General features: G+C 37.6%; 1 protein-coding gene and 1 long non-coding RNA gene across 4 annotated transcripts in view; one reads left to right on the forward strand and one right to left on the reverse strand.

Moving 5' to 3' along the window:
* The window catches only part of LOC126599842 (uncharacterized), a 35,232-nt gene extending 15,786 nt beyond the window's left edge, over positions 1 to 19,446 (reverse strand). Inside the window, exons 1-5 of one of the 3 annotated variants that reach the window (XM_050266290.1) lie at positions 19,286 to 19,446; positions 18,044 to 18,894; positions 17,235 to 17,387; positions 16,662 to 16,929; positions 16,305 to 16,583 (exon numbers count right to left, since the gene is read on the reverse strand). In XM_050266290.1, coding sequence (XP_050122247.1) covers positions 16,672 to 16,929; positions 17,235 to 17,387; positions 18,044 to 18,894; positions 19,286 to 19,364 — 1,341 coding nt within the window. In that variant the 5' untranslated portion in view covers positions 19,365 to 19,446 and the 3' untranslated portion in view covers positions 16,305 to 16,583; positions 16,662 to 16,671. Of the gene's footprint in view, positions 1 to 16,304; positions 16,584 to 16,648; positions 16,930 to 17,234; positions 17,388 to 18,043; positions 18,895 to 19,285 lie in introns of those variants that run through there. The other 2 variants (XM_050266291.1, XM_050266292.1) reach the window with 2 other exon arrangements.
* Positions 17,295 to 18,103, forward strand: LOC126599845 (uncharacterized). Its single transcript, XR_007615254.1, has 2 exons — positions 17,295 to 17,431; positions 17,939 to 18,103. It is a non-coding gene; the product is annotated as an uncharacterized LOC126599845 (long non-coding RNA).

Raw genomic sequence — 19,446 nt, forward strand, 5'->3', positions numbered from 1 at the left:
TTGTGACTGGAGGATAGAAAGTGTGCATATAAATATAAATCAAAAGATAGAAAGACTTATCTCAAAACCAAATTGTAGATCTTAAACTAAAACTAAAATGTACTTAATGCATAATATACTGGAAACGAATGGAGAAAAATAATGTAGGGGTAGAAAAGTGATAAAACAACAAAGGAGGGGAGAGAAGTGAAGAAAAATATTGGGCTTATGCACATGGTCTTCTTGGAAAAATGTCTTATTTGTTGTAAATAGTGGGTATGTTTGCCCACATGTGTATAATAAAGCCTCATATGCTAAATAGTAACCCTTTTGTAAGTTTCCATTGAAGTGACTCTATAAATAGAGCACTTCGATTGTTCAAAGTCAGAGAATATCAAGAAGAGAAAATGAAGAAATATAATACTCTTAGTATCCCTTATTTTCTAATATCTGTAATACTTTTGTGGTGGTAGTAAAAAACTAAACAATTTGATATTTTGTACCACTTCGTCCTCGCTCTTAGCAAATGTTATTTCTCTAACTTTTGCCTATTTATAACACATTATCAGCACGACTCTCTAACCATTTCTCATTTTCTCTTCATCGAAAGAAAAAAAAATTGTTTCCTCTAAGGTTTTTACTAGTCTTTTTCTTCCTCTATCTCAATTGCTGGATATACCCTCGTGAAGAACTGTTTGCACCATGTTTACTTCTAGTTTTCAACCTAATAGTTACTTATATCTTTGATTTCTTTTTTGGTGTAACTCTTGACTACTAACTCAGTGTTTGTTTATGCAATCCAAGATGGTGCGGTATCATCGCCTATCTTGGACTGCAGATCTAATTTTACTGCATATTTTAAGTGGAGTGGTATAATCGCCCACCCTATCCTGCATATTTAAATTTACCTGCTATTTAATTTTATTGCAATTTTAGGTGGTGTGGAATAATCACCCATCCTGCTCTACACATTTAATTTTATCTCAATTTTAGGTGGTGTGGAATAATCACCCACTCTGCTATGCATATTTAAATTTTATCGCAATTTTAGGTGGTGCGGTATAATCGTCCACTCTGCTCTGCATATTTAAATTTTATCGCAATTTTAGGTGGTGCGGTGTAATCGTCCACCCTGCTCTACATATTTAAATTTTCCTGCTGTTTACAGTGATGCGGAATAATTGCCCATCCTATACTTGTTTCGATGAGAATGGTGCGGTACAATCACCCTTCTCATTAATCATGAAAATATCGAGCCTGAAGTTTCGAGTACTTATCATTTTGGCCTGAAGATCAAAATTTGTAAGAACCAGAAGTTCTAACAATATATTCCTCCATAACACAGATTATTGCAAGCTCTTACACACCTCATTTTTCTTTCAGAAAAGAAAATGGCAAACTTGGCAAAGCTTGATTTTGCTGCCCTGAACATTACTGGGAAGAATTACCTTACATGGGTACTGGATACTAAGATCCATCTGTAAGCAGCGAATCTTGGAGATACCATTAGGGAAGAAAACATCTCATCCTCTCAAGATCGAGCGAATACCATGTTTTTTATTCGTCGCCATCTTGATGAGGGACTAAAGAGCGAGTACCTAACGGTTAAAGATCTGTTAGCCCTCTAGAAGGCCTGGAGAAACAGATACAATCATCAAACAACGATGATTCTTCCAAGAGCTCGCTATGAATGGACTCACCTAAGGATCCAGGATTTCAAGTCAGTAGTAGAGTACAATTCTGCGTTGTTCAGAATTACATCTCAGATGAAGCTCTGTGAGGATACTATTACTGAGGAAGATTTGCTGGAAAAGACTTTCAGCACATTTCATGCCTCTAACGTGCTCATACATCAGCAATATAGAGCGCGAGGCTTCACTGAATACAACCAGCTGATATTTATACTCTTGGTAGCTAAACAAAACAATGAGCTCCTAATGAAAAATCATCAGTCCCGATTGACCGAATCAGCACCGTTCCCAGAAGTGAATGCTGCTTTCCTTGAAGGGAATACCATATCCTTCTGTGGCAATAATTACAAACGAGGACGTGGCCACAAGTGAGGCTGGTGGAACAAGAAAGGCAAGAACCATGGTGTCCAGTTTCACAACTAGGTTCCAAGGCATAATCCAGGTCCGAGCTTTAAAAATGCAAATCGTCAGAAAGGAAAAGCTCATATGAACACTCGTAGAAATCCTGAAGAAGTTTGCCATAGGTGTGGTGGCAACAGACATTGGGCGCGTACTTATCGCACCCAAAAACTTCTGGTGAATCTGTATCAAGCCTCCTTCAAGGAGAAGGGTGTCGAGATCAATTTCCTCGACCAGGCTCAACCAATGGAAACACCTGATCCAGTTACCAATTTATCAGGACAGTTGAACACAACTCACCTGGATGCTTCAGACTTTATTATTGAAAGAAGGAATGAAGTTTATGGGTCCGATTGAATCATTTATGTTTAATGTACTCATGTTATTTGTACTTGTGGTTTAATGCTCGTATTTTCAATTCAATAAAAGTAGTATTCCAGTATGAATAAACTGCTTTTAACTGTAATTTCTTTACTCAGAGAACATGGATAAAAGTTATGGTTATTCTCAAAACAAGAGCAATGGCGGAGACTTTTGTCTTGCAGACAGTGCAACCACGCATTCAATACTTCAAGATCGAAAGTATTTCTCGAATTTGATACTTGCAAAAGTAAAAGTAACAACAATATTAGGTCAATCAGATGTAATTGAAGGCTCAGGAAAAGCCCAGATTATGTTACCAAATGGAACAATATTGTCCATACATAATGCATTATACGCTATTCGATCCATTCGAAATTTGTTGAGTTTTAAAGACATACGTCTAAATGGATACCACATTGAAACGAAAAGTGTAGAAAATGTGGAATATTAATGCATTAACTCAAATGATACCCAGAAGCGTATATTGGAGAAGTTGCATGGTTTATCGAGTGGATTGTATTATACATACATAAAGACAGTTGAGACGTATGCTGTCATGAACCAGAAGTTCATGGATTCAAAGGTTTATATGCTTTGGTATGACCGTCTGGGTCATCCAGGATCTACCATGACGTGTAGAATCATTACCAACTCTAATGGACATCCATTATTGAGCAGACACATTGATGTCTCAAATGATAACCCTTGCAAGGCTTGTTCCTAAGGGAAGTTGGTAATTAGACCATCATAACTAAAGGTTGATAATAAATCCCCATCATTTTTGCAAAGAATTCAAGGGTATATTTGTGGACTTATTCAACCACCTTGTGGACCATTTGATATTTTATGGTTTTGGTTGATACCCGATGGTCACATGTTTGCCTATTGTCTACTCGAAATGTCGCTTTTGTGAGACTTCTTGCTCAGATAATTAAGTTGAGCACAGTTCCCAGATAATTAAGTCCATTCGATTTGATAACACTGGTGAATTTACGTCTCAAACATTTGATGATTACTGCATGGCACTGGGCATTGATGTTGAACATCTTGTTCCTCATGTCCATACTCAAAATGGTTTAGTAGAGGCATTTATCAAGCGGCTTCAATTAATAGCCCGCACTCTGCTCATGAAAAAAAAATTGCCAGTCTCTGCATGGGGACATGTCATCTTACACGTAGCATCATTGGTTCGACTGAGACCCATAACCAACCACCAATAATCATCAATACAACTCGTGTTTGGACATTAGCCAAATATTTCACATTTACGAGTTTTTGGTTGAGCTATTTATGTGCCTATTGCACCGCCACAACGAACTAAAATGGGACCTCAGTGCAGATTGGGAATTTATGTGGGTTTTGATTCACCATCTATCATTAGATATTTGGAACCTTTAACTAGTGATATGTTTACAGCTCGTTTTGCTAATTGTCATTTTGATGAGACAGTCTTCCCGTCGTTAAGGGGAGAAAAGACCATTCCAGAAGAACAGCAAGAGCTGACATGGGTTGTTCCCACCTTATCTCATTTTGATCCACGAAGCACTCAATGTGAAAATGAAGTGAAAATGATCGTTTATCTTCAAGGTATTGGTAATCAAATGCCAGATGCATTTAATGATGCTTCGAAAGTGACAAAGTCACATATACTAGCTGCAAACACACCTGCATGAATTGATGTCTCTGTTAGACAAAATAAAGTGGCAACGAGTGATTCATCCAGTGCACGCTTGAAGCGTGGTAGACCCCCAGGTTCAAAAGATTCAACCCCTCGAAAGAGAAAAATGAGGGCACAGTTGAACCAAAATGAAATCATTCAAGAAAAGAAAATGAATGATAAATCCATAATTCATGATTCTGTACTTCCAGAAAAAGAAAATGTCCTTGATGAGACACCTTTCCCTAAAGAGACAGAAGTACATCAAAGCAAAGAAATATCCATAAATTATGCATGTACTAATGAATTGTGGGATCGAAATGAAATAATCATAGACGACATGTTTGCATTTGCAATAGCCACTGAAATTATATTAAGTGATGATATTGAGCCCCGCTCTGTTGATGAATGCAGACAGAGACACGATTGGCCTAAGTGGAAAGATGCAATCCAAGCAGAATTAAATTCCTTGGAAAGACGAAGTGTTTTTGGACCAGTAGTCCAAACCCCGCCTGGAGTGAACACCGTAGGTTACAAATGGGTATTCATAAGGAAACGCAACGAGAAAAACAAGATTGCAAGATATAAAGCACGACTCGTTGCACAAGGTTTTTCACAAAGACCTGTAATTGATTATGAAGAGACATACTCTCATGTAATGGACACAATTACGTTTCGTTACTTAATAAGTTTGGTGATTTCAGAAAAACTTGACATGCGACTTATGGATGTCATCACCGCGTATCTATATGGAGAATTAGATACTGATATATATATATATATATATATATATATATATATATATATATATATATGAAAGTCCCAAAATGACTTAAGTTGCCTGAAGCAACTAACAAACCACGAGGTATGTTCTCAATCAAATTAAGGCAATCACTATATGAGTTGAAACAATCTAGGCGAATGTAGTATAATCGTCTTAGTGAGTATTTGATTAAAGAAGGATATGCGACCAATGTCATCTGCCCTTATGTGTTCATTAAGAAATCAAATACTGGATTTGCTATAGTGGCAGTATACGTCGATGATATGAACCTAGTTGGAACCCCTAAAGAGCTCAACAAAACTGCTGAATATCTGAAAAACGAATTTGAAATGAAAAACCTTGGGAAAACAAAATATTGTCTCAGCCTCCAGATCGAGCATTGTGTTAATGGAATTTTGGACCATCAAAACATTGAAAAAATACTGAAGCGATTTGGCATGGACAAGGCTTATCCACTTAGCACCTTAATGGTTGTTCGTTCTTTGGACATTAATAAAGATATATTTTGACCAAAAGAAGATGATAAACTAGTCCTTGGTCCAGAACTACCATATTTGAGCGTGTTTATACCATATTTAGGGCCTTCGTATTTAGACCTCGTATAAATACTCGGGGGACTCAAATGTAATTATGCAATCAGGGAAGGGGCAAATATGTAATAAGTGAGGAGTCCTTATTCTATAAAAGGACTCCTCATCCTCACAATTAAGGAGAGGTCAATTCCTAGGCCTGAGATCCCCCCTCTCACCCTCTCTCCCTCTCTATTCCCTCAAATAAATACATAATCAGTGTGGACGTAGCCCAAACCTTGGGGTGAACCACGATACATCTTGTGTTCTTTACATTTCATGCAGATTCACGGTCGGATTTATGTTGTTCCAAGACCTTTCGGTTTTGTGCATCAACAGAGCGCAATATGTGCTTTATTGTATTTAGGACAATGTACTAGACCAGATATAGCTTTTTTAGTTAAATTGTTAGCCAGGTACAGCTCTGCTCCAACAATTCATCATTGGAATGGAGTCAAAGATGTTCTACAATACCTTCGTGAGACAACATATATGGGTCTCTTCTGCTCAGACAAGCCCTCAAATGAACAGATCATTGTTGGATACGCAGATGTTGGTTTTCTCTCCGATCCGCATAAAGCCTGCTCACAAAATGGATATGTGTTCACTAATGGAGATACTACAATTTCATGGCGTTCAACGAAGCAAATGCTAGTTGCTACATCTTCCAATCACTAAAAAATAATTGCTTTACATGAAGCAAGTTGTGAATGTTCTTGGTTAAGATCAATGATCAATCACATCTGGAATTCATGTGGTCTACCTTCAAAGACAGACACTCCAACTGTCATCCATAAAAATAATGCAGTCTGTGTCGCCTAGATAAAGGAAGGATTCATCAAGGGTGATAAGACTAAACACATATCTCTAAGATTTTTCAGTGCACATGAGCTTCAGAAGGCTAAAGTTATTGAAGTCAGACAAATTCGTTCCAATGAAAATTTAGCAGACTTGTTCACCAAATCTCTACCAAAGTGCACATTACAAATTTGAAGAATGCGGATTCAGGGGGAGATACAATTCAGGGGGAGCATCCATGATACATACCTGTTGTACTTTTTTTCCTTCGATTAGGATTTTTCCCGCTGGGTTTTTCCTATCAAGGTTTTAATGAGGCAACATAAGCATGCTCAACACCATCCGGGTAAAGTTGTACTCTTTTTCCTTCGCTATGGTTTTTTCCCACTGGGTTTTTCCAAGCAAGGTTTTAACGAGGCAACTGATACTGTTATGTGGGCATCCAAGATGGAGTGTTGTAAATAGTGGGTATGTTTGCCCAATGTGTATGGTAAAGACTCATATGCTAAATAGTAATCCTTTTGTAAGTTTCCATTGAAGTGGCTCTATGAATAGAGCACTTCGATTGTTCAAAGTCAGAGAATATCAAGAAGAGAAAAGGAAGAATTATAATACTCTAAATATCCCTCATTTTCTAATACCTGCAATACTTTTGTGGTGGTAGTAAAAAACTAAACAGTGTGATATTTTGCACCACTTCGTCCTCTCTCTTAGCAAAGGTTATTTCTCTAACTTTTGCGTATTTATAACATTATTTATATAAAAATAATAATAAAACAATCATTTATATTAAAAGCGGTTCGGTCTGGTTTCTCCGGTTCTTAATATTTCCAAACCAAAACCGGAACATTTGAAACTGTTTAGTTTAGGTTTTGTTCCAGTTTTGACTTTTTTGGTCAATGCAGTTTTTTACGGTTTTTTTTGTCACGGTTTGATTCGGTTTTCCGATTTGGCGGTTTTTATGCCTACCCCTAAATATAAATCAAACATAAAGAGGAAGTCAAGAGCATATCAAAGTAAGGCGGATCTCTCCCACCAAAGCCACCAAATCAAGTAATCTCGAACTTTGAAATTTGATCCAACAGCTAAAGTTATTATAACTTTTAAAGGAACCCCTATTTTTAATCATATCACTTGATTTGATGGTTTTGGTGAAAGAGATCCTCCCCCAGGGAACCGGATCCCCTCTTGAGCTTAGGGTGGGGATCCTCTTGACCGGGCCATCTAAGCCATTGAAATTTGATCCAACGGCTACAAACAGGGGGCCCTTTAAAAGTTATAATTATTGTAGCCGTTAGATCAAATTTCAATGGTCTAGATGGTCCAGTTAGGAGGATCCCCACCCTATACTCAGGAGGGGATCCGGTTCCTTCCCCCATAGTAAAAAGAAGAGTCTGAGTTGATAAGTTGGAGACTTTCAGTCTGTTTGATACAAATCAAATATATATAATGGATTATTCGTGCGTGGGTGAGTGTGTACACGGTCCTTGAACTTCAAACTCCGTAGACTTTAGAGGGAGAGAGACCTTGAGAGTGACTGGAAACACGAGTTTGTTGAACATAAAGACACATGTCGTTTTGCCAGAGGGGCATATTACAGAAGTGATGGCATTTTGCCAAAAGGATTCCTGCCAGATTATCATTGTAATTTTTTTTATTTAAAATTGAATATAAACAGTACCTAATAAAAACTGACCACACGATGTATGATAAACGAATGTGATTAAAGGATTCCCAAGATCCTCACAAAGAGAATCCGGCGAGGATCGTCTCTTGACATTTTGTGATATGTACGACGTTTTGTATTAATAGTCAAAATATGGTTGGTTGCCTCAGCCATGACGCATAGGTTAACTACGGAAAATTGACCACCTTTTTACTCTATCTTTTTTATGCCAGTATTTGAAGCACAATTTATATGAAACGAATTTACTATTATGCGACCTCTTGATTTACTAGTACATCATAGCAATGAATTATTGAACAACCAACATCATATAACGGGCAACTTGTTACATGTAACTTCTTTTTCATTATTTTCTTTTGAATGGAGCTCCAAGTTTCAAGGATAGAAAGGTTTTAAAGTAATCGTGACTTATATCATTTTCAAATGAAATAATGTTATGTATAAGTTTAATTAATATAATACTATATTATTGAGTTAGAACGTCACGCGACAATGAACTTGTTATACATTACAACCCAAACACAAGTTTCTCTCGTCTCATATTCATTCAAAGGATAAGCCATATTTGCCAAGTAATTTGCAGCTTAGTTCAATTCTATGTAACAAATCACATCTTTCAGTGTCAATTCAAAAGTCTATTGTTTAATCAATGTTATTGTAGTATAGTATTCTGATAATAATTTTGTAGTATTTATGTGTTTTTCTATGGTATTTTAACGTTGAAGTCTATGTATCCTCTTAAGCCATATCCAAGTATAAAGAATGATTGTAAGGCTCAATTAAGGGCATGCTTATACTTGCGTGAGAAGCAGCGAGTGAATTTTGTAAAGCTTCATCATAATCATGGATCGAGTCCAACAAAAGCTCGTTATTTGTAGTGTTTACCAAAGGTTAGTTCTTTTCTATGTTGATGTTGTAGTGTTTCTTATGCTGGGATTTACTAAGAACTAGAGTAAAGTCATTTGAATCCTTCCCTGCATCCACAACATTGATCTCTTTCCTCGAACCAAAACCAGGTGGGACATCAACATCAACATTGTGGTCGATATTAATTTCTTCCGTAGGCACATCTCTCATCTCCTTTGAAAGAGTATCATTCAAGTTACGAGAAGGGGAATCATTAATAATATTGGTTGGTTGTACCTCTAGAAGCTGTCAATCTGAAATTGTCTCTAAGTGACCATGAGGGTTTGTCGATGAATCAATGACCTTGTCAGCCAACACGCTTAGCTCATTATTCACAACAATCATTAGTATTTGATTTGCAAAATTGTTGACTTGTTCAGCATGGCGTTGCTCAAGAGAGCTACAAAGTGGGGCCCCCATATCATTATTAAGTCCAATAGAATGCTTATTGTGAATAATTTCAACTGAAGGGGAACGTTCCATGTGTATGGTATCACTTGAAGGAGAAACAGTCTTAGCCGATGGTTTTGGACGATAAACTTGACGAGTTGGTGATCGTCCGCGACGATGCGCCTTAACATCCGGATGCATCCCATCGAAATGATTACCCTTTAAATGTCGGCATTTTTTTGTATTATGGCCAATTACACCACAATGTCCACATGTTGGTGGCAAATTCTCATAAATAATATCAACAGAAAAACCATGTTGTTCCCACTCAACCATAATAGTCGAAGGAAAATTAGCAGAAAGATCCACAACGACTAGAATTCTAGCATAATAACTATATAACTTTTCACGTGTAGCATGATCCAACTGGAGTGGGGTACCTACCCCATGAGCAATTTCCATAAGAATGTAAGGGTGTCAATACTCTTGACTTAAGCCATACATTTTGATCCATACCTGAGCATGTGTTTGGGGAAGGACATCACCAGGTTTGAAATCTGGTGCCATTGAGACAACCTAAAAAGACCAAATTGAAGTGTACAAGTTCCACCACCCCACACTCTTCTCATATCTTCTTCGCTGGAAAAGTGAAGATCAAAATATCCCTTGCCAAGAGGTACTAGTTTCCATGAATTATGAAGCTTCCATAAAGAAGCCAAAGCACTCTTGAGAAACTCAGTCTTCATCGGCATCGTTCATTTTTTTAACAAAAGCCTACCAATGAGGTTTGTTCGACATGAACGTAATTGTTCTTGATAAAGGTCCTCACTGATTTTGACATAAGTCACATCTCCCTGAACAGTAGGAGAGGGAAGTTGACTTAAATTAACTGAACTTTCCACACCATTTGTGACAATGGTAGCAAAGGTCCGTGCTTTTGCAAGTTGTCCGGATAATTGACCAATGGCAATATTCAATTTGGAAAAAGTAGCAGAGAAGTTAAGAAATCCCCTTGGGCATAAGGCAACGGGTGACTTGTCCATGGAAACCAAGAGATTAACCTAGAACAAAATGCATTCCAAAATAATAATATAAAAAATTAAATAAAAAATTAGATAGTTCAACCTGTTGAAAAGTGTGTAGGTGCAACCAATTGTTGAAAATCCTTCAAAAGTAGAGTCTGTTGGTGCAGTAAGACCTTAAGAATTGTTGGAGATTAAAAACCCCAATTGCGGGCTATCGCAATACGCAAACAGCAGTCAATCTTCAACACCGTAAAGTAACCAACGCAGCGAAATAGCAAACCAAGACCAACGGATGACGATGTGGAAGATTCAACAATGGCGCTGGGACGATGCCACCTGGGACGACACCAACATAACACCGTCAAACCCTAGGAACATGAGCACGTGTGGTGCGTACACTTCAGTTTTAATTTTTTGACTGCTGGATATTTTTTCAACCGTCAAACCAAAAAGTTGATGCATGTATGCAAAAAGACCTCTATGTTACAAGGGCAGGAAGACAAGTTATCTCTACCTCCAAATGAAGCTAGTTTATTGGAATATTCGCGGTACTGGTAATTCTGATACACGTACGAAACTTTCTAATGTTTGCAACTCTCATCATCCTGACTTGGTTTGCATCTCTGAACCTATGGTTACTTTTGATTCTATTCCTTCTGCTTATTGGAATTCATTAGGTCTTTCTTTACTTACTGTCAATAACATGGGTGATTTATTGCTTAATATTTGAGTTTTGTATTCTACGTATGGCAATTGGTGACTTTAATACTATCCTTGGAGCGCATAAGCAAATGTGTGGTCACTTGCCTGCTCGAACTTCATGTGAAGACTTTCGCAGTACTATTGAGCTTTGTGACTTTACTCATATGGATACTACTGGTGCTTTTTACACTTGGACTAATGGTTGGAGTATCCGTGGTTACATGGAGAGGCGTCTTGACCGTTCTCTTTGTGACACACGTTGGTTACTGTCTTGGCCTTATACTAGTTGTTCAGCTTTACCCAGGGTCGTTTCTGATCATAATTGTCTACTTTTCTCGGCTTCTGCTATTCTTCTTGGAGGTCCGCAACTTTTTCGATTTCAGTCCATATGGACTTTACATTTAGAATTTTTTGGTTTGGTTGCTAAGTGTTGGCAATCAACTGTTGTCTATGGGTGTCCCATGTTTGTTATGTTGGAAAAGCTTAAGGCCCTTAAGCGCTGTCTTCGAGTTTGGAACTCTAATGTTTTTGGCGATGTCCATAGAAATGTCACGATTGCTAAGGAAAGACTTCATAATATCCAAAATAGTATTTCTTCTGATGGGAATTCGTAAGAGAAGTTTAATGAGGAAGTTGTGGCTAAGACGGCTGTCCTTGATGCTCTTCAGTGCAAAAAGCTTTTTGGCATGTCCGTGCTTAGGTTAAATGGCTCACTAAGGGTGATCATAATACTGTTTTTTTCCATGCTTATGCTCGAGGTAGGCATTCTTCCTCCAAGATTGTAACTCTTTTAGATGGTGATAATGTACTCTCTTCACATACTGCTATTGTTGATCATGTGGTAAACTTTTATCAGTCTTTATATAATTCTTCGTTCACCCCAACTGGAATTGAGGATGTTTATGGTGTAATACCACCTATGGTTAGTGAAGAGCAAAATATTTCTCCTTCTTGTTTACCCTTAGCAGATGAAATTAGAAGTATTGTATTTTCTATGGATCCCTTCAGTGCTCCGGGACCTGATGGTTTTCCTGGTTCCTTTTATCAGTCATGCTAAGATATTGTTGGTTTAGATGTGATTGCTTTTGTACAAGATTTTTTTAAGCGTGGATGGCTTTATCCCAATGCCAATTGCAATTTTGTGGTGCTTATCCCTAATGTAAGTGTTGCCACTATTGCTCAGTATCGGCCCATTACTCTTGCTAACTTTCTGTTCAAAATTATCCCTAAGATTCTTGCTGATCGGCTTGGCCCAATTGCCACTCGCATTATTTCTCCTCAACAAACGACATTTTTGAAAGGTAGACGTATTTCTGATTGCATTGGGCTAGTTTCAGAAGGGTTCAATTTTATGGACAAAAAGGCTTTTGGTGGTAACGTAGGCATAAAAGTCGACATCGCTAAAGCTTTTGATTCTTTGAACTGGGATTTTCTTCTCCATGTGCTTTCTAGTTTTGGCTTTTCTGGTATCTTTATGGATTGGTTGTGTGTTTTATTACTGTCAGCTCGCCTTTCAATTCTGGTAAATGGCACACCGCATGGGTTTTTCTCTTGCTCCTAAGGGGTATGTTAGGGTGATCCTCTTTCTCCACTTCTTTTTTGTCTAGCAGAGGAAGCTTTGAGTAGAGGTTTATCTTCGCTTTTATCTACTGGAAGGATTACTTCTATTTCAGCTCCGCGAGGTTGTTGCCCTCCTACTCATGTGTAATATGTTGATGATCTTTTCATTTTTTGTCGTGGGAATGTTTGATCTCTTCGTTCTCTTTGAAATTTCTTGGATAAGTATGGTTGTGCATCAAGGTAACTTGTTAATGCATCTAAGAGTACTTTTTATCTCGGCTCTTCCTCAGTCTATCGTAAAGCTCATGTTTCTAGGCATCTTGGCTTTCGTTTGGGTGTTGTTCCTTTCACTGATCTTGGGGTACCCATTTTTCGCGGTAAGCCAAAAAGAATTAATTTTCAAGCTTTGGTAGACAAGGCTAAAGCTCGCCTCTCGAGTTGGTAAGGTAAACTTATCTCAATGGCTGGACGATTTCAATTGGTGCAGTCTGTTTATCAAAGCTTATTTCTCCATAGCTTCTCAGTTTATCAATTGCCATCTTGCGTTTCAAAGCATTTTTCTACTTGCGCAAGGAATTTTATTTGGTCAGGGGATTTATCTTCCCAAAAATTGGTAACAATTGATTGGAGTATGGTGTGTGGACCTAAAAAAGAAAGTGGGCTTGGTTTTCGTGATTTAGCTTCTTTGAATTTGACGGTTTTGCTTAGTTTTGGATGTGATGCTTTACAATCCTACTCTCTGTGGGGTTCTTTTGCTCATTAGCGTTTTCCTCTTTCGCCTTACAGAAATCAAAATATCTATTTACGATCTTCTGTGTGGCATGGTTTTAAGCGTGCTTTGCCTATTTTGAATAATAATAGTCGTTGGATTATTGGTGATGGGAGGTCAGTTTCCTTTTGGTTTGACAAATGGTTGGATGAGCCTATTATTAGCCCTTCTTTATCTTCGATCATTTCACCTAAGGTTCTTCCTCGGGTTTTAGATGTTATTGAAGCACAAAGTTGGTATTTGCCAGATTATTTTTCAAATTTATTCCCTTTAATTGTGCAACAGATTTTACGTCTACCTTTGCCTTTAAATGTTAAGGATGACAAATTGATTTGGCAGCCCTCACCCATTGGGAAGTTTTCTTTTTCTTCTAGTTATCACCTTATTCGAAGGAGACATAGTGATTGTGCTTGGGCTAAGGTTATCTGGCAACATTTTATTCCGCCACGACTATCTATTTTGGCTTGGAGGCTTTTTCATGATAAACTTCCTACAGAAGATGCGCTACAATGACGTGGTATTTCTTTGGCATCTATTTGTTGTTTATGTCATAATTATAAAGAATCTACTGCTCATCTTTTCTTTGGATGTCGGATATCTAAGCAACTTTGGAGGTGGTTAGCATGTCATTTTGGTTCATCTTTACATGTTCCAGATTCTTTGGTTGCTTTTTGGGATATATATGTTCGTAAGCCATTTTCCAAACAATTGCACAATCTATGGATTTTTGCAGGTCTTTCTACTATTTCAGCTATTTGGAAGGCTTGAAATAAATTTATTTTTGAAGGTTGTCCAATCTATTTTCATCGTCTTTGCATGTCTATCAATTCGGCGATTGTTCATGGTGGGAAGTTTATTCCTGGTTATTCTCAGGGTTTTGACACTAGGATCATTTCTTCTTTGGGGATCCAACCTATCTCTCACAAGGCACCTACTATTCTTCCTGTCCTTTGGTCTCTTTCTTGGTTTCCTTGGGTTAAGCTTAATACAGATGGTTTGTCTAAAGGAAATCTCAGTCCTGCTGCATGTGGAGGAGTTTTTAGGAATTGCCATGGTCGTTTTCTTGGAGGTTTCTGTCAACGGATTGGTCATTGCAACTCTTTTTTTTGCCGAGTTATCAGCAATTATTATTGGTATTAAGTTTGCTTATCAGCAGGGTTGGAATTGTCTTTGGTTGGAAAGTGATAGTTCTAGTGTTATTTCTGCTCTTCAATCATTTGATTTTGATCCTCCTTGACCTCTTCATACGCAATGGTCTATTTGTTTGAATCGCATTCGGAAAATGACTTTCTACGCATCTCACGTATATCACGAATGAAATCTTGTTGCGGATAATTTTGCTAACATGGGCTTGTCTTCTCCATCTTTAACATGACATGATTCTCCTTCGATGATGGTTCGTGCTGCTTTGTTTTCTGACTATGTTCGCTTGCCTGATTACCGCTTCTCAAATTAATGGCATCCAGATTTGTGTCACTTTCCATTTTTTTCCTAACTTTATGGTGTTGTTTGACTTGTTTTGCAGGTTTAGACCTTCATGTTTGGTTCTAAAGGGGTTAGGTTTTATGTCCCCCCCTTTTTCTTTGTATCATTCTCGTTTTTTTGTTTCTAGAAGGGTAAGGTTTATATCCCTCATTCTTTCTAGTGTATTCATTTTTGTTGTCTCTGTTTTTTTAGGGGTAAGGTTTATGTCCCTCCTGACTAGGTGTAACTTGTTTTTTTTATTATCAATAAAATTACCCTCGTACCGTCGAGGTTTTTCACAAAAAAAAAAAGAAAAAAAATGTTCTTCTATAAAAAGAAGAAGCTTGAAGTGAATGATAAAGTCGTAATAAAGGTAAACAAAAGTTATAATTTAGTGGTCGCTAAAGTTGGGGTGGGGTAGGGGGCATTAGAACATAACATATTTAGAAAAAGACTGTAGAAGTTATATTGAAAAGGTAAGACGCTTACCATTTGGAGAAGGGAATGCTACTGCAGTTCAAAACTACTTCGTAAGAATGCAAGTTCATAATGCAAATTTCTTCCATAAAGGCAAGATATGAAGAATTTGATGATGTTACATTCAACACAACGTACTTGACTAAAAGTACGATATAGTTCAAGTAAATACTAAGAGGTTGCATATAATTCTTTTGTTGTTATTTATTAATATTTATTTACATTGCATAGTATAATTCTCTATTTGTAATTCTTATGTTTTTTTTTCCTTAATTTAGGGTCAACAAAATAAATATTGAAATGGAGTATAGTATGTATAATATGCATGGCTCTACTTCAAGAGGAAATGATGACCAAGAGCTCAACCAACAATGGAAGTAAAAAATGAAAGAAATATCTTGTATAGAAACCAATGATTTGGATCCTATTTCTTCTTAACATAGATTTCAATGCATATTCAGATATTTTGTATAGAAACCAATGATTTTGATTAATATATAATCTTTTGGTTTTTTTGATATATTGGAAACAAATGAACTTCGAATGATCAACCACAAAGACCTCTAAGTTTACCTAAAAGGGAGGTGAGGGAGGTGAGGAAAGTTAAATCAGGAGAAATTGCCCCAAGCAGTGGCTGCATAACTTTAGCACAACCAAGTACAGTACGATACTGTTTACATGTATTCAGAAAAGCACCCAAACTCAAGTATACAAAACACATAAAGAAAAAACTAGACACAATAGCAGGAGCCGTACGACTACAAACGTCCTCCGTGCCAACATTTAGAGCTGAAAATTGTGATCGCTGAATAAGCATATATACATCATGTATGCAATTCTCAATATAAAGACAATAACGCTTAAGTTCAAATGCTCACATTGTAAGTTTGAAACACCATAATATTGATCATTTATTCTCAAGAATAGCTAAAGAATTGATCATTTCAGCTTCACTTAGTATCATAGCCAAGTAGAGGTTTCCCTCCGACCACAATCATAATAGCCATGTACACAAATAAAATAGTTAAAAAGTACATTCTCCTAGCAAAAATAGGGAGTCTTGATTTGATGACATGCTTCCAAATCCATATAATTTAGCTTTTTATATTGAACAGACTGAATTGAACTTCAAAGTTCACCACATTTAACAAAACACTTAAGAAAAAGCTCAAATTATTGCTATAAGTACATTGGCTTTGTTATGTCTACATATCACAGCACTGAGTGAGAAGCAGAATCAAGACACTTTACATAATTCATACATAGAAGTTCACACCAAAATCAATCTATGGCCATCGCCAACCTCTTTCTCATCGGCGTTGATGAAGGATGCGAGCAACTTTAGCTTATACGACTCAAAAATCTGCAAGAACAAAACCATGTCAGAACTCAGTTGATTAAAGAAATTGAGTTTAGGTAAAAGACAACCTGGACGCCTTACAGTATATTGCTCAAAGTGTAGAGTCCAAGCTAAGCACAGAGGACTTTGGGAGGTAGTCTGCAACCAAAACGTAGAAGAGATCCATAACTCCTGTGTGTGTCTGGGAGCTGCTGTAATTAGATACTAGAGTCAGAGTCTCCCCATCGTTTATTTTGACTGAGCCGGGTTGAGGATAACAAGTGGACATTCCTACAATATAACCAGCCTCATCTCCAGCTTCCTTCCCTTTTCCATAAATTGGTATTGACGAACACAGAACCCGTCCATCCTAATGTAATCACAAACAAGTACATTACGTAGAGGCACATACTTTCAGTACATGTGCGAACTCAAAAAAGAAAGAGACAAGGAAGAGTGGAATTTAGCCTGACATACTAAGAAACTCTTGACCTAAATCCTACATACAATATGGTCACAGACTTGGAAATGCAGATAATTTAAACGGTGATGTATCCAAGCCAGTACATACTACTTACAGGAATTATAAAAGGTTTTTGAGTTCTACCACACACCGAAAGAAATTAATTTAAGGCCACCAGAAGCCAAATTGCTAAGAGTAGAAGAAGAAATCACCTCTCCATATAGAGTTGATCTGATCCCGCCTGTGTGCTGATGAGCTACACCATAGACGACATAACCACCAGTCGGCATAGTAACCACTGATGATTGGCTGTCAATGCACCCATCACTAGTCTCACTGCAAGACTCTTCGACATCATATTCAACCTGCACAAAGAAAGATATAGCCTCAATCATAAAAAAAATAAAGAGTAAACTGTCGATTTGCCCCCTGAACTATCACCCAACTTTCGATTTGCCCCCTGAACTTTTTAATTGGAAAATTAAGGACTTAAACTATTTTTTTTGGCCGATTTCCCCCCTACCGTTAGTTTTTCATAAATTTCATCCAAATTAACGTTAACTCTTATCATGTGCAAACCACGTAACTCTCATTTGTGGACAAAAGCGTCATTTCACTAGACCTTCAGACAGAAAAGCTATAGAATCACACATATTTGCATAGGTTTATATTTTAGAAATCTAAGATTTTCAATTATTTTAAATAATGAAGTGACCGAACTACCCACACATGTTGTGCATATGCTTCCATTTAACAGAAATTTGGATGGAATGAATGAAAAATTAACAACAGGGGGTAAATCGGCCAAAAAAATTAGTTTAAGTCCTTAATTTTCCAATTAAAAAATTCAGGGGGCAAATCGAAAGTTGGGTGATAGTTCAGGGGGCAAATCGACAGTTTACTAAAAAAATAAAAGGAACTAAGTTCATACAAAACGGCAAACACCAGAATATTGATGCGTTATCATAACTTGAGTGAATACTACCACAGCATATCATACGATGAGGTGAAACTCACTAACCCGGCACTCATGTTCGATGGCAAGTCCAGCTGAACGATTCATTTTATCAGTAACATCGAAGATATAAATCTTGACAGGAATGATAGAATCAGACCAATCAACCCACTTCACAGTATATCTCAAGTAGAGGTTTCTCTTGACACCGTTAAAGCCTTGTTTTACTCTGCAGTGTGTACCATCATAACAACAACGCAAACCTCCTTTGTACCCCGGCCTCAAAGGCTGGCCTCGAGAATCGGTTGACACATTATAAAGATCACACCTGCACTCGGTGCATCCCAACCCATTCTCCGCCCCCCGTGTATCAATGGCATGCACATTGAGCAGCCATCTCTCCTCATAGCCAGCAGGAACCACTGCCGGATTCCCAACTTCAATTCCAAATGGATCCGGAACATGTGTATCTGTTCTCCGTGTTTCGGACCCAATTCCAAAGTACTGTCCATTAGTATCCCCCTGGCACACTCCACTGTTTCTCACAAAAGCGAAATCCGACCTTTGAAACTCGTCAAAACGAGCGTCCTCCGGCTCCACAAAACCTATCCGGCCATAATACTTCCCGACAACCCAATGATGGAGATAAGTTTCGTGAAGGGGAATCGGATTACCTTCCTCATCAATTACTTCACCATTGAAGCTCTTGATTGCAATATGACCTCTCGGGAAGTTGACATCGTAGTAATTCTTGTCTGCAACTGATCCTGGTTCCAGCACAAACTTAGGGGAGACAAATACACTAGTTCTTGTCTTAGGTTTGACAATTCGAAGAGCATGTGAGCATGGTGTGCTTAATGCCAATACAACCATAGCCAACACAAACACGCAACCTTGATAACAACTTGCCATTTTTTCTGCCAAAATTAAGATAATCTCTGGTTAAACAATCAGAACACTTACACAGAAGCTCAAGACTCAAATTTTAGATCATAACAATCAATGTTATTGACACTCCAAAAACGTCATCAGCATCCTTTACACTTTTATCTTTCAATTGTTTCTATCACTACTCACAAAAAGGAGGGACTGCAGATGAGAAAAGGGTGTAGTAAATGATTCCGCGAACACTCCTTTTTCTCCATCTCTCTCTTAATTTTATAAAGGAGTGTGCGGAAATATTTCCTTATCGAATTTGCGCATTTCTGAACATTTTATTTACTTTCCAGGCGAATTTGTCATATGGATTAATATGGAAATGAACAAATATAATTCAGTCATAAAAGATGAAAGGCTGAAGAAGCGTACCAGAATAAAACGACGAGTCTGAGATGAAAAGTTTGAGACTTTCAATCTGTTTGAAACAAAACAGACATATATATATCATGGATTATAAGCTTATGGGTGAGATTGCAGTGCACCCGCCCGTTCAAATATTTTAGAGAGAGAGAGAGAGAGAGAGCTTGAGA

The sequence above is a fragment of the Malus sylvestris genome, chromosome 14, assembly GCF_916048215.2.
Source record: "Malus sylvestris chromosome 14, drMalSylv7.2, whole genome shotgun sequence".
In the NCBI taxonomy this organism is placed as follows: domain Eukaryota; kingdom Viridiplantae; phylum Streptophyta; class Magnoliopsida; order Rosales; family Rosaceae; genus Malus; species Malus sylvestris.